This window comes from Plectropomus leopardus, chromosome 6, assembly GCF_026936395.1.
Source record: "Plectropomus leopardus strain MGB_pleo_1.0 chromosome 6, ASM2693639v1, whole genome shotgun sequence".
Classification (NCBI taxonomy): Eukaryota; Metazoa; Chordata; class Actinopteri; order Perciformes; family Serranidae; genus Plectropomus; species Plectropomus leopardus.
In genome coordinates, this window is record NC_142181.1 from 25,274,161 (window position 1) to 25,287,671 (window position 13,511).

Below are 13,511 nucleotides of genomic sequence, written 5' to 3' on the forward strand. Positions count from 1 at the left end.
CAGCTTCCTGACTTTGAGATTTTCCGTTTGAACAAGCGCTGCACATTTGATTTGTGTGCGTCTCACGCGGAGGATTAGAGTTCAAAGTGTCCACTTAAGTCCTCCCACTTTGCCAACCACTGCACTTCTGGTAATTAAGCCCCCAGATCAACCAGCACACACAGAGAAATGAACAATGACTGTGCTGATGAGGAGGGTGCTTGCCACAACCTCAATTCCCACACGGCAGATTAGAGGGATGAATACCTGCTATGACACACACTAGAAGACGGCAAAACCCCTCTGACAGCACATCTCTCCTTGTCCAACTTATTTGTGATACTGTGATCCACTGCTTATCTTTGACATGAACAAATTTGGAAAATAAATCTTTGTTCATGGGGTTAAAATAGACTCTCCACGTAGTCTGTGCCTCTATGAATTTGTTGGTTTGTGTATTCCACTGTGCATCCAAAAACAGATAAACGCAATGATTGACAGGCACAGGAGGAGACTGCTACCCATTGACACAGTTGTTCAAGTTTATGATACCGAGCATTCACATGAAAAGGGGAACCTCTGGAGAATTGTAAATTGTGTCAATAACACTATGAAAAAAAAAAAAAACTCTTGAGAAAGCTAAAAATGAAAATGTTCCTCAACGGGGCTGTCAGTTACTTGTGTCCTGTAAATCTGTGGGTGACCCGAATTATAGAGCAGCAGAGAAATGCTGCCACCTGGTGGTTACCTTTGGGCCATTTGTGAACAAAGTTGTTCCATAAATTGTACATTCTAAACATTTTCAGCCATTTTAAAGTCCCCATGAAATGAAAAGTATATTTTCCCATTTTTCAATCCTGTGTTAATTGATCATTTATCGCTTGTTAAATGCCAATTATATGTGTAAAAAGAACAACAACAAAAATTCAGTTTAAGAGTATTTCTGCATTAAAATCCCTGTTTTTTTCTCGTTTTGAAAAATGAGATTAAATAGTTTCAATATGAAAGTCAGGGCCATTTACAAAAGTTCATCCAATCAAATGAGTCTTTGGGTGACTAGCTAACCAATCAGGGAATATAAAACCCTCACTTCAACGTTTGAGGGTTGTCATAATTAACAGAGCAATATGGTGAGAGAAAGGGAAGAGATGTGTGTTTGGACATCAGTGGGCAAAACCTTTGTTTTCATTTCCAAAACAATGTGGCTAAGGTCAAACTCATTCACCGCTCCTTCGTCCTTCTAATCTCACAATAGGAAGGTGTGCGCAGAGCCAGCTTTTTAGCAGTCCAATCAAATGCAAAGGATTTTATTTAAATCCCTCTTGAAACTGTGCACCACTCTATTTTTTTGTTTCAGAAGGAGATATATCACAGTACCGAAGCTAAAGGGGCTCCAAGTTGTTTTTCACATAGATTTTAATTCATATTAAAACAAAACCTTGCTCTCACCTTCATTTGTATTATGCTGCTGTAGTGGAGGGCGGATTTCAGGGACTGGCGCAGATTGCGGGCCTTTGGGCTGACCTGCAGGGAAAATTTAACATCAGTATTAGCCTGCAGTGACACTATGACCCATGATGTAAGACTGAAGAATATGATAATAGATAATAGTGTTGTCACTCATGATACTGAAATTTCTAAGTCCAATACCGTGCCTTGAAAAATATCAACATTTGATACTATGAGGATTAATTGATATTAAGGGGATACAATTTTAAATTTCTATTTAAAGATATATATATATATATATATATATATATATATATATATATATATATATATATATATATATATATATATATATATATATAAAACGAGGCTATGATATGACAAAAACACTTGTCTTTTCTTGGTTAGTAGCAGATAACATCAGAATTATTTTAATAAACCTTAACGATAGAGAAAGCAAAGAGAAAGCAAGAAAATGCAACTGATACCTGTGTATCAATTTTGCGGAAAATGAACACTGAAACCGTTTCAAATTTTCAGAATCAGTATGTAACGATAAATCTTTTTTTTTTGCTAATAGGTAAACATCAATCTCACTTCATAAACCAATTCAGTGAACACTGCGTTAAAACAGACATGATTTATTTAATAAATTGCAAAAATTATGTCATGTATTTTGAAGGCTTACCATCAGTGTAAGGAGTCGGGTCACCTATTTTTCCAGCAACTTCATCAGCAGTCTTAATGACTTCCAATTCCAAAATAATCACCACCCGTCTGTAACGAGACATCACAATAAATGGCAGATTATAACACTGTATCCATTTTATTAAGATAATTACTAAATATGCTCACTATTATAAACTCAAAGCACAGTTATACAGACATTTCAAAATCTTGAAATGAAGACAAGAAATGTATAAAAACTGCATACCGTGTATCCTTCAGTATATTGGTCACATGCCTCTTCAGAATGCAGATGCAGTTCGGGGCCAGCATGTTCTCCTCAGCCATGTAGTTCAGCTGTGTTGAGAGCATGAAGGCTGCAAAGGTGCAGAAAAGTGTCAGACAAGCAGCGCGGGTTCATTTAACTAAAGAGAATCTTGAGAATAACTGCCTCTAAAAACAGCAAAAGTCTTTAACCCCATCCTACATTCAGTGCACTAATAAAAGATTCAAACCAGCTACATTCATATTTTAATACTTTGATATCCATTACAACGATTTAAGAACCAGAAAACTCTTGAAAGCTGGTTTGCTGACTGAATATTGGCAATCACAATAATAACTGCTCATAAACAATGATAAAATTAAATCTGTGATAAATATAATTTGCAACAGTAACTTGCACTAACTTATTTTAAATATGACACTGTGTTATGGATCCAAATCTGCTCTTCTGTATGTATATGATAGTTTGAGTAAAATATGCATTTAACCATGTATTAATAGAAAATTAGAAAAAAATAATTAAACTTACAGGACAAAGTATGCAGGCCATCACTCATCATCACCCGAAAGCGAGCTGGACCATTTCCTCCATCAATCTTGCGAATGTTCTAAAAAGGGATATGAGCAAAACTCTTCAGTGCAAATATTATGCCTGTCTAATCGTTTCATTCTGAATCTTACGACAGCATTGATTTTGTTTTGATGTATGGAGCATTCAAGAATTAAAGTGCATAGAAGTTATTGCATATGTTAGTCCCCTATCTTTCTTTTGGAAATAAGACTTACTTCTCACTGGTTTTAACAGACCACAACACATCACCCCAATTCTGGCCTCTCTTCATTGGCTCCCTGTTAGTTTTAGGATTGATTTTTAAGAATTTACTGATCACTTTTAAAACTCGTCTGGTTCGTTTGTAGCATTAGATCCTCAGATAGAGCCCTTCTGGCCTTTCCCAAGACGAGGCTTAAATTTAAGGTAAGCTTGCCTTTGCCATCAGGACCGCTCAGCTTTGGAATGACCTGACTGAGAAGATAAGGCACGCAGAATCCGTGATTTCTAATTTGTTTAACGTTGGGGTGAATTAACTATGTAATACCCCATAAGCCTGATTTTATTTTCACAAATCATTGATTATATTGACAGGAAAAGAGCACTCCTTAACTGTTCATAGTAGTTTTCTATTTGCTTGTTTTCTCTCTTTTTTTTCTGCTCTGTCTGCATAGTGCTGAAAATACCACTATAGGATCTAATATTTGCATACACTGTATGTTTAAGTCTAAATGCCAATAAAAAGTAAAATTAAAAATTTACAAAAAAAATAGTGACTTCTTTCAAATAGCTTCTTAACACTCGTCATTATAAATGTAATATTGTCTTTTTTGTATTTTTATAACTTTTGTTCTTAACTGTATTTATTTATACTGACATTTTGCTTCTTGCATTTTAGGTTTTGTGTTTTATTTTGGCCATAGCTTGGTCTTGCTTGCAGGGTTCCCACACATTTTCAAGGAACCAAATTTTTTTTCTTTATATAAAGGGACAGAGAGACAAGGTGCAGGGAGAAAGTGGAGAAGTGTATGTGATGGTAAACGAAACATCAAATGTAGACACGTTTGTGGTATGTTAGGAATATCACTGCATTTAATTAAACACAACAAAATCCTGTGACTTCTCCAAAACTCAATGATTTTATAAATTCCATGACTTCTCCAGGCCTGGAAAATGTGATTTTGATTTCTGCTTTTGCTTTGTCTGTCAAAGCACTTTGTAAACTGTGTTATATACAAAGGAAGTTATGTCATCATCATCAACATTATTATTATCATAACTTCTAAAAGAAATATACTTTGTTACAGTATTTAAGTATTTTTTGGGGAGTATCTGTACTTCACTTTGGTTTTTATTTTACTACAAAATGGAGAAGAAACTGAGGAAGGGAGGACAGGACAGAAGGTCTAATGAAGACCTACATTTTCTTCATGTATAATGTAGGACCCACTTTTTAAGGTGGTGTATGTTATGAAAAAAAATAACTTACAGCTTACTTACTTACTTACTTACTTACTACTTTTTCTTTCAATACTTAAGTACATTTAATACCGTCAAATTACTTTTGAGGCATAAGTACATTAAATATCAGATACTTTGACATTTACTCGTTATATTTAAAAAGTTGACTTTAACTTCTACCACAGTCATTTTCTGATAAGATTTTACTCAAGTATGGCTTTCAGGTATCAGTGCATCATGGCATGATCTATTTCCTGGACTCTACCTTGTTTTTGAAGGGAGAAAATACTACAAAATGTTGTTATTCATGAGTTGTTTTTACGGGTCTGAAACGTAGTTTTGAAAACTTCTCCACCCTAAGAAATAACCAGCTTTGGTTTACACAATGCTCCCTACATCTAGGGAGAAAAAGGAGGAGATAAGGGGTAGTTTGTGTGCGTGTGGTGTCATCTTACCCCTATTAATTGTGTTAAATACAAAAAAGTGGAGTCAGCAGGTCAGCAGTGATAAAGTGGCTAAACAGTAATGTTAAAGAAACACTGTGAGGTCCTGTTTTTTTGTTACTCACCACCAGCTGAAGCACTGAGTCGCTGCCACCGGTGCCATTTGATAGAGCCTGCAAACACAAATAATTAGCTAAATAACAACCTTTACGCTAATTAGCTTCAACCATTTGTTGAGTTTTACATGTAACAATGTCTCACGTGAAAACATTTAGAAAACCACTCTTTATTCACAGATAATTTGGCGTTGTTATCTAACGTTGGATTTTATTTCTACTTTTACAACAGAAAGCTGTGTATTTTTTTCAGTTAGGCTAACGTTAATGTTAACGTTCGTGTTATGGCGTTAGTTGAATTACAAAACCACGTCACATTAACCGCAAACAAATGACTGCTAGCTTCTCCAGCTGAACAAAGACAGCAGTTTATTGTTTTGAAAATCAGATTTAAGCGTAATAAATATGCAGACAAGATTAACCTTACCACAATGGCACCCTCTGAGAGCTTCGTCATGTCTTTGATGAAGAAATTTAGCAACACAAAGACAACTTAACTAGAATTTTCGCTAAACAGTCACCTGAGTGCATCTACCATTGACAGTACTCGGTGAATTGTGGCAGTGGCGCCAACAGCTTGGACAAACGCGCCAAGCGTCGTATTTGTTGCTGCAGTTTCCGTTTCCGTTCACGGATCTGGGTTCAGTTTGCAGTCCGTCAGCAGCCTGAACGCAATGGCTGATAAACACTGTAAAACTGACCGGGGACCAGTCGCGTGAATCTCAGCGCCAAACATTACGTGACGTAAGACGCCTTGTACGCTGCGTTCACAGCTCGGGGAAAATCGGATATTTTAGACTGCTCTCTAACTTGTGTAATTGAAAGGATGTAAACAAAACCTTAAGGATTTTTAAAAACATTATTGGGTAAATACTTCTAAAATGGTGGTAATTTTTAATGTAGTCATCACACTAATCCAATAACCGATGGAATTAAGAAGCAACCTTTTCCTTAGGGACTGTACTTATTTTTATGCTTTTGTACTTATTTATTAGAGGAGGGGTAGCAAGTGTGTTTTATTTCTTGGTCCTCTCTGAGTATTGAGGGAAAATGCATGGCCCTCCTTCCACCATAAATAACCATATTTTTTACATTTACACTAAATGTAGGTATTGGAACTGATGCAACAACTAAAAAAGCACAGAAGGATTTATCACCAAAATAAACTGCTTATTTCTTGATCAAAAGAGAAAAAACATAAGCCCCTCCCAAATATCTAAACAATTATTTGACACCCCTCCCACCCACTCCTGCCTCATAAATAATGAATAATCCCTCAATCAATTTATCAAAAACTCTTTCTGTGAAACAAACATATTAGATAGAGTGGAAAATAATCTGTTAACACATATTTATGAAAAAAAGATGGCTGTGAAAAATGTAATTGTACAATGATATAGCCTATATGAAGTGATATACCCCCCATGTTTTGATTACAGTCAACCAATATTAACCACTTTAATCAATCCCCTGTAAAGTGACAGGGATAAGGAGAAAACTGCTGGAGTAGAACCAACACATACAAGTTACTTATTTTCTAAATTACAGGTAAATCTATTCACTGTTACCACAAATCATTGGGATTTGGATATAAATTGCATTGCATGTGTGTTGAATCATACTGTCTGTTTAATATTTTTTTTCAGTTTTTGGCAATGCATCAGTTCATCCTCAAATTACCTCAATGTTTGTTTTTTTTCATCCCATATGACAATGAAACACATAACCTTGACATGTTGTGATTCGAATCAGTTCAATTTATTAGCTCATCAGACATCTTTAAAAACTCAACTACATACAAAATTATGCAGTACTACCTTGACGCTGGCCTTACATTTTCACACCTTGGAAATTTACAGTGTAACTTTATATAATATTAAGAGTTGCTTGACCAGGATGTGACATCTAATAACTGTAATTTTTGCACAGAAATATTTGGTTTTTAATTCTTCTGAAAAAACTTGGAAACCTCTCCTAAACTATATTGATACTCTGACCTCCTTGCCTAGCTGTGACAACTGAGCCTTCTTGTTTGTTTCTTTTTTCCTGTTTGTTTTAGTTTTGTTATTTCTATCGGATTATTTATTCATTATTTCCCTATCATATGTGTGTAGTGTGTCGCTGATACCCATAGGTATTGTCATGATTGCTGCCATTAGTGTAATTTCCATTATTGCTTGCTTGGTGGCTCTGTGATTTATATGCCTTGTACTGTTCTTCAAATTAAAAAAAAAAAAAACAACAAAAAAACGTATTTGGTTTTTCACAGGATACCGGGCCTTTCAATGTGTTTATTTTACAGTGTAATAAAAACACCTAGAAAGCATATGTTTTCACACACACTTTTGATCCAGTTAAGTGAGATGGTGAATCTAATCTGTACAATCAGAGAGATCTTGGTCTGGGTTTTCCCTGGGACAGCAGCGCAGTTATTAGTCCTTACTTAGGTGGGCCTCCGAATGTGCCAAGCTGATTCTTATCAATTGGGAATCCCACCTTATCTTTGCTACCAAAATCTCCTCTCTGTAAGATGGGAGCTCCAGGATTTGGGTTGTTAATGACACCCATGAAAATCGGCACTTGAGTCTTATCATCCATAAGGGCAAAGAAGAAAGGCTGGCTGAGGTGGAAAACAGGGTTGGATGCCCGTGAGATGACCACAGTGGTGGCTGCGGCAGCCTCTGCACCCTCCTCATTTATCTCCATGGTGGACTTATGCATCACACTGGAGACCAGCAGGGGGCCGTCAGCTATCTCAGCCAAGTTGGGTCTGGAAAACATCCCTCCGAGGCCTAACATATTGCAGAGGAGACAGGGTCAATTCAAGGGGCAAAATGTGAATGTTCAGAGAAGACGATAAAAAATGATGAGGCCTTACCCAATTTGGTAAAAACATCCTGTAGCTCTTGACCATACTCCAGTTTGAATTTGGGGACTTTAACTTGAACAGCTCTCTCCTTGGGCAGACGACGGTACAAGTCCGAGATATTCAGCTTTGCGGAAAGTAAAGACACGTTCACCTGACCGGACAAAGGCATGACCACCAACAAGCTCATAGATTTCTGGAATGGGAAGCTCGCTACCTGCACAAGAAGAAGAAATGGTGTTGTAATAAAATGGAAGAGGACAGAGTGGGGTCAGTTTTTGAAACAACATGGAAATCCTTTTATCATTTACAGACATCTTAAACAGTAATGAAAATAATTTGATCCCCGAATAGACACAGGCATCTGCTAACAATTTATCAAGATTTCTACAGACGGACCCTAATGTGAAAGGCACAAAAAGTTAATGTGCAAGAAGTGAATTTTTCCAAAACATTGCTGATGAGGAAAAAAATGTTGTGAACCATGACTGAGGAAAAACTCAGGAGACTTGGATGAAATACACACAGTATTTAATAAAGACTCAATTGGGGAGAATCACAGTTAAACATACAGAGTGTGGCTGGTCCTTAACCACAACAGTCCTCCCTAGGGAGACACTACATGTTCCCAAATAAGCTTTTTTTGCATACATCTATGAGTGAGAGATGATCCTATTGGTCCCAAAGTTCAAACAAAGAAGTGTGCTCACCCTGCACATATTCAAGAAGAGACACTAAATCTACTGAGACCAAGATAAAGAGGGGTGGCTGTGAGGTTCCAGTATCTGACCTCCAGGCCTCTTACAGGTTTGGTGCTGACCTAACTCTTGCTTCTCCAAAAATTCTCTATCAGTTGGCTCCCTGTATTGGGACCAGTGGCATTATTAGGCCTTGGCATCTAAGACTTCAGCCCAAAATGTTTTATGAATAGCCACATATCTAAATATAAAGGCTATTTACAGGTTTCAAAAATAATTATAGGTCTAATAATAATAATAATAATAACAATAATACTAATAATAAAAAGTCCTGTATCTAATAATCTGCCATTTTGTTCATTGTTGTGCTTAGATAAAAGTACTTAGTTGAATTTCAACACTGTTGAAATTGATATATTTAACATTTTTTCCCACACTAAAATTGCATAAAAACACCAAAATAAAACTTGTTGATGAAAAATAAATAAATAAATAAATAAATAAATAACTAAAGGGAGGTCGGGGCTAAGCCCCCAATGTCCTCAAATCCCAGCAACGCCCCCCTATGTGGGATACCTTGTTTTTGGCAAAAACAAATATCATATAAATTGACAAAAAAACAAAACACCTTATATAGCTTTTGTATTTATTGTATCTTTTTGTAGATTCATAACAAGGTATGAACTGTAAACAATACTATCCCAACTGCCATCAGGCAACTGTCCCAACCGTTCCAGGGACAGCAGAGACACTTTGGACTGCTGTGCTGGCTAACAACAAAAATTCCAAAAAATTCCACTAAAAACAGAGGGCTGTGGTAATAGAAAAATAACCCCCAAAAAATCCAAAGACCTCCAGTTTAAGACTGAGAGGGAAGAGGGTGTGGCTGAGTATGAGCATGGTGAATGGCACAGGCATGGCTGCTTTCTAGCTCACTAAAAAGACAGTTTTGCTTTCCCTTTGTCAAGAATTTATTTTTCTCACCAAACTGTTTGATAAGTATTTTGGGGATGGTGACTAAATTGTAGATAAAGAAACTGTGTTTTACCTGAGCCTCCAGTTCGTTATCGTTAAATAAACTCAAGGGATGTTTGGCATCTTCCATCACTTCAACATCAACCATGTGCTTGTCGTCAAGGTAGAACACACCTCTAGAAGTAAAGCGTGGGTCAAATCGAGCTTTCCACTCTCCTGTGGGTAACAAGGGTCTCAGTTTTAGTCGACAGCATGATTCAAACATGAAGTAGCTCTACAAAAAAGGAAAATATGCAAACACAGGAGATTTCGTCTCCACTGGGATCTTGGGAAATGAGTATTCTCAGCAAATTTTATTCAGAGAAGAGGCTCCTTTTGTGAACATTGTGACATTTTACCTTTGAAGTGGACAGCATTAATGAGCATGAGGAGAAGATTGGGTGGTAAAGCAGACAGGAAATCGGTCATCTTCCCGTTTGTTGCATTCTCTACCCAGTCGTTTATCTGCTGCAGGCTCTCCAAGACTGCTGGTTCTGAGTCGTATAACCGCTGGGATTCATGGACAAAGTCTGGCTTTGGCTCAAACCCTAAAACATATGATAAACATAAGCTCTGTAAGAAGAGAATTTATGAGAAAATGAACTTTTTCTGTACTGTAGCCTCAAGTTTTCGTATAGTTAAAAAGTATTTCTAGGAAGTAACCTTGGCGCAGGAAGATTCGTGTGGCAATTTGCAGGTCATTGTTTCGGAGCTGCACTAAGACATTATGCAGAGACTCGTGGTAGCAGGGGAGAGTGTTTTCATGGAGATGATGCATCAGCAGCTCCTCTGTCTCATTTACTGCACCTGTATAAAAGAGGGATGTAATAATTGGATGGGAGTGGTGACAGTCTCCAGACAACTATAAACTATAAAGTTGCTGACACAATTCATCAAATGTGGTAATTGCATGTGTGCAATGAACAAGCTGTTTAGGGGCAATGCGTCATGTAAAAGCAGAAACAGGATGTGCATACCTAAAGCCAGTTGGGAGAGTGCTAATGATATGCTGAAAGGAGATATGATGACATTTGGCTGCTCTGGCGTTGACTCAAGGTTCTGCAGCAGCTGCATGCCCAATTTCTGAATGGCTGAAGCAATGGCCGCCCTGGACTGTGGGTTTCGGCTGGCAGACGGACAAACTTCATCTTGTTCTTCCTCTGATGTGGTCCCATTGGAAATACTAGTTATAATTGTTGCAATTACAGGTACTTCTGTGGTATTTCCTGGTTGTGCTGTGCTTTCATTTTCTACTTTCTAAAGGCAGCAAAAGGGGAAAAGGTTAGGGACATATTCTTCAAATTTTCAGGACAGCACTGCAGTGACACAACAAGCACAATGAGATTTAAAAAAAACCTCTATAGGGTGGCTGGGCATCAAAGGAATGAGAGGCACCAAAGGGATGGATTCAGTTTCTTCCACCTCAACACTCTGTTGATAAGAACGATAGTGTGAGACAACACTCAAGCATTACATCATCAGCACAGATTAAAATCATTTAGCATCTTAAAAGAGATTTATAAGTTATTTCAGTGCTTTACAGTGACTCCTTGGCTGTAGAGACAGATCAACAGGAGTGTCAGAGGAAGGTCCATGTCCTTAAAATGTAACTGTAAGAGAGAAATCATGCTGAAGAAATAGATACAGAAATGAAAAATGTATACCTTTCGTGGTCCTCAAACGCAACACTCTTACCTTTTGTTTATAGTTTCTTAGCTGTATTGTCTGTAGGTCTCAAACACTTTGGTTCTACTTAGTCGCCCTCTCTTTCGAAGGACCCCAGGTCATCTGGAAATATGCCTAAAGTGTGGGAGTCACACAAAACATTTCTAGATCCTGCACTGAGATTTCCACACAATAGGCCTCATGCAGCAGTATTCTCTTAAATGTCTTATATTCTCTCTCAATTTTCTGTTAAGAGAAAAAAAATAAGAGATGTTAACTTAAGATGCTCCAAATGCCCAACATAATCTACTCTTACCCAGGTGTGCTGAATGATGACACTTGATCACAAGTAACCTATCAGCATTGGTAACGCCCCCCAAACACTATATAAGTCCAAGCGTTCCGTGTGCAAAGATTCTGGCACATGGCAAAGAATTGGAGAGAAAAAAAGACTGTGAGAGGAAGACCCTCTGCAGGATGGAAATACTTTTAAATGAACTTTAAACTTGGTTTTCCAGAGTGTCAGTATTGACATTACAGGAAAAGCAAAACCTGAGTAATGGCAAAACATTTGTGATGCTGTAAACGCCATGTCAGCAGCAGTGGGGGAGGGAGTGTTCAGATCCTTTACTTGAGTAAAAGTAAAAATACCTCACTGTTAAAAATACACTAGTACAAGAAAATGTTACTTTAGTATGTAGGTGCAATCAGGAAAATGTATTTACGTAAAAGTAAAAGTAGTAAATGCACTTGTATATTTTGTATGGTCTGTGTGCAAGTAACTAGTAACTAGTAACTAAAAATATCATATAATTTGAGTGAAGTAAAAAGAAAGATATTTCCCTCTGAAATGTAGCAGAGTAGAAGTACAAAATGGCATGAGATAAAAAATACTAAAGTAAAGTAAAAGTACCTCAAATTTGAATTTAAGTACAGTACTTGAGGAAGTGGTTAGCAGAGGGATACACAGTAACTGACATTAAAAGATTTTTTTTTAAAAGCAGTGCTGACAATCTGTAATGGCTCAGTAGCTATTTGTCCATGTCATCAAATAAATCTGCAGGTTTCCCCACACATTTTTATGGACAAAATTTCAAAATTTTTCCATGACATTTCAAGGACCCATAATAAAGTTTTTTTTTTCTTGCCTGACTTTTTTTTTTTTTTTTTTAACAGATAAGATGAAAACTCTATTCAGACATAATTACAGCTACCAATGGAGAAAATGACGAAACATACCTGATGGTAAACAACATTTTCACACATTTGATGCATAGTAAAGCTAAATTACACCAACAGCTAAAGAAAATTATTTTTGCTGTCGTGTTACATTATCAGAGATGATTATTTTAACAATTTAAATTCACACAACAAACTGCCCTGACTTCTCCAAGACTTTTAGTGATTTTGACCAATTCCATGACTTTTTCAGGCCTGGAAAATGTGATTGTGGAGTTCCATGACTTTTCTAGGTTTTCCATGGCTGTGGGAACCCTAAATCTGTGTGATCTCTAAAGACACGTTCTCTGCATAAGCTGTTTTTTTTTCATATCTTGTTAAGAGAGCTCTCAACCACTAGTAAAATGTTCTCTTACTTAAGTGAAGAGCAAAATATAAATATCTAAAAAAAAAAAATGAACATTGGTGAGTCCCATAAATCAATAGCTACTACAAAATAAGAAGAAAAATGTTTATAAGTACAAAAATAAGAGCAAATTTGTTGGTATATCACTTCCTGCATGAGGCCCAGAAAGTGCAAAACTCTTGAACAGATATTCAGGCTGTCTTGAACCACATTCTAATATTAATTGCTCAGTAAAACATTGTTATAGGCTTTGCACTTTTGGAGACAGATATCAGAAAAAAACTGTTTTGAGTGTCAGTGAATCGTGGATATTCGTAGATATTCTCTATTCAAATCAGCATAAAGTTTCCAAATATAAAATACAATTGAAGAAGTCAGGGGTATTAGCTGATGTGGTGCCATAGCCCCTTTTGCAGACCTAACACAAACATGGAAAATCCATGAATAACTGAGTAGTATTTTGCATATTGCACCGAGTGTTAAAATGCACAATACCAAGCCAATAAATTACTAAAATAAATGTGATCTTACCTTGAATTTAAATAAGAAAAAAACTTGCTGCCTTGTCCAAAAAAGGAGCGACTAAGTGACTGCGGATGGCAGAATTCCTGACAGTAAAAGATTGGCACTTGCTCAGCAAACAGTTAAACATCAACTTACATTGATTGGGGCCTCATTTAAGCCACTATTTGTTTGTAAATGCAGCTACTGACACTCATCCAGGGGTTAAATAT

General features: G+C 36.8%; 2 protein-coding genes across 3 annotated transcripts in view; both read right to left on the minus strand.

The window, feature by feature from the left end:
- The window catches only part of rpa1 (replication protein A1), a 34,924-nt gene extending 29,310 nt beyond the window's left edge, over window positions 1-5,614 (minus strand). Inside the window, exons 1-6 of the mRNA XM_042486632.2 lie at window positions 5,377-5,614; window positions 4,959-5,006; window positions 2,909-2,987; window positions 2,363-2,471; window positions 2,117-2,205; window positions 1,429-1,503 (exon numbers count right to left, since the gene is read on the minus strand). Of these exons, the coding sequence (XP_042342566.2) occupies window positions 1,429-1,503; window positions 2,117-2,205; window positions 2,363-2,471; window positions 2,909-2,987; window positions 4,959-5,006; window positions 5,377-5,406 (430 nt within the window). The 5' untranslated portion in view covers window positions 5,407-5,614. The remainder of the gene's footprint in view (window positions 1-1,428; window positions 1,504-2,116; window positions 2,206-2,362; window positions 2,472-2,908; window positions 2,988-4,958; window positions 5,007-5,376) is intronic.
- Window positions 5,615-6,685: 1,071 nt separating this feature from the next.
- Window positions 6,686-13,464, minus strand: serpinf2b (serpin peptidase inhibitor, clade F (alpha-2 antiplasmin, pigment epithelium derived factor), member 2b). 2 transcript variants are annotated; one of them, XM_042487419.2, is made up of 10 exons: window positions 13,309-13,464; window positions 11,223-11,327; window positions 11,069-11,137; window positions 10,884-10,958; window positions 10,505-10,784; window positions 10,191-10,334; window positions 9,887-10,075; window positions 9,562-9,704; window positions 7,828-8,032; window positions 6,686-7,741 (listed from the first exon to the last, which is right to left on the minus strand). In XM_042487419.2, exons 3-10 carry the CDS (start codon window positions 11,120-11,122, stop codon window positions 7,389-7,391), a joined length of 1,443 nt encoding a protein of 480 aa, XP_042343353.2. In that variant the 5' UTR covers window positions 11,123-11,137; window positions 11,223-11,327; window positions 13,309-13,464; the 3' UTR covers window positions 6,686-7,388. The 2 variants fall into 2 exon arrangements, with proteins under 2 accessions (XP_042343353.2, XP_042343354.2); XM_042487420.2 differs by lacking the exon at window positions 13,309-13,464 and adding an exon at window positions 11,509-11,591.
- Between the last annotated feature and the right edge of the window lie 47 nt (window positions 13,465-13,511).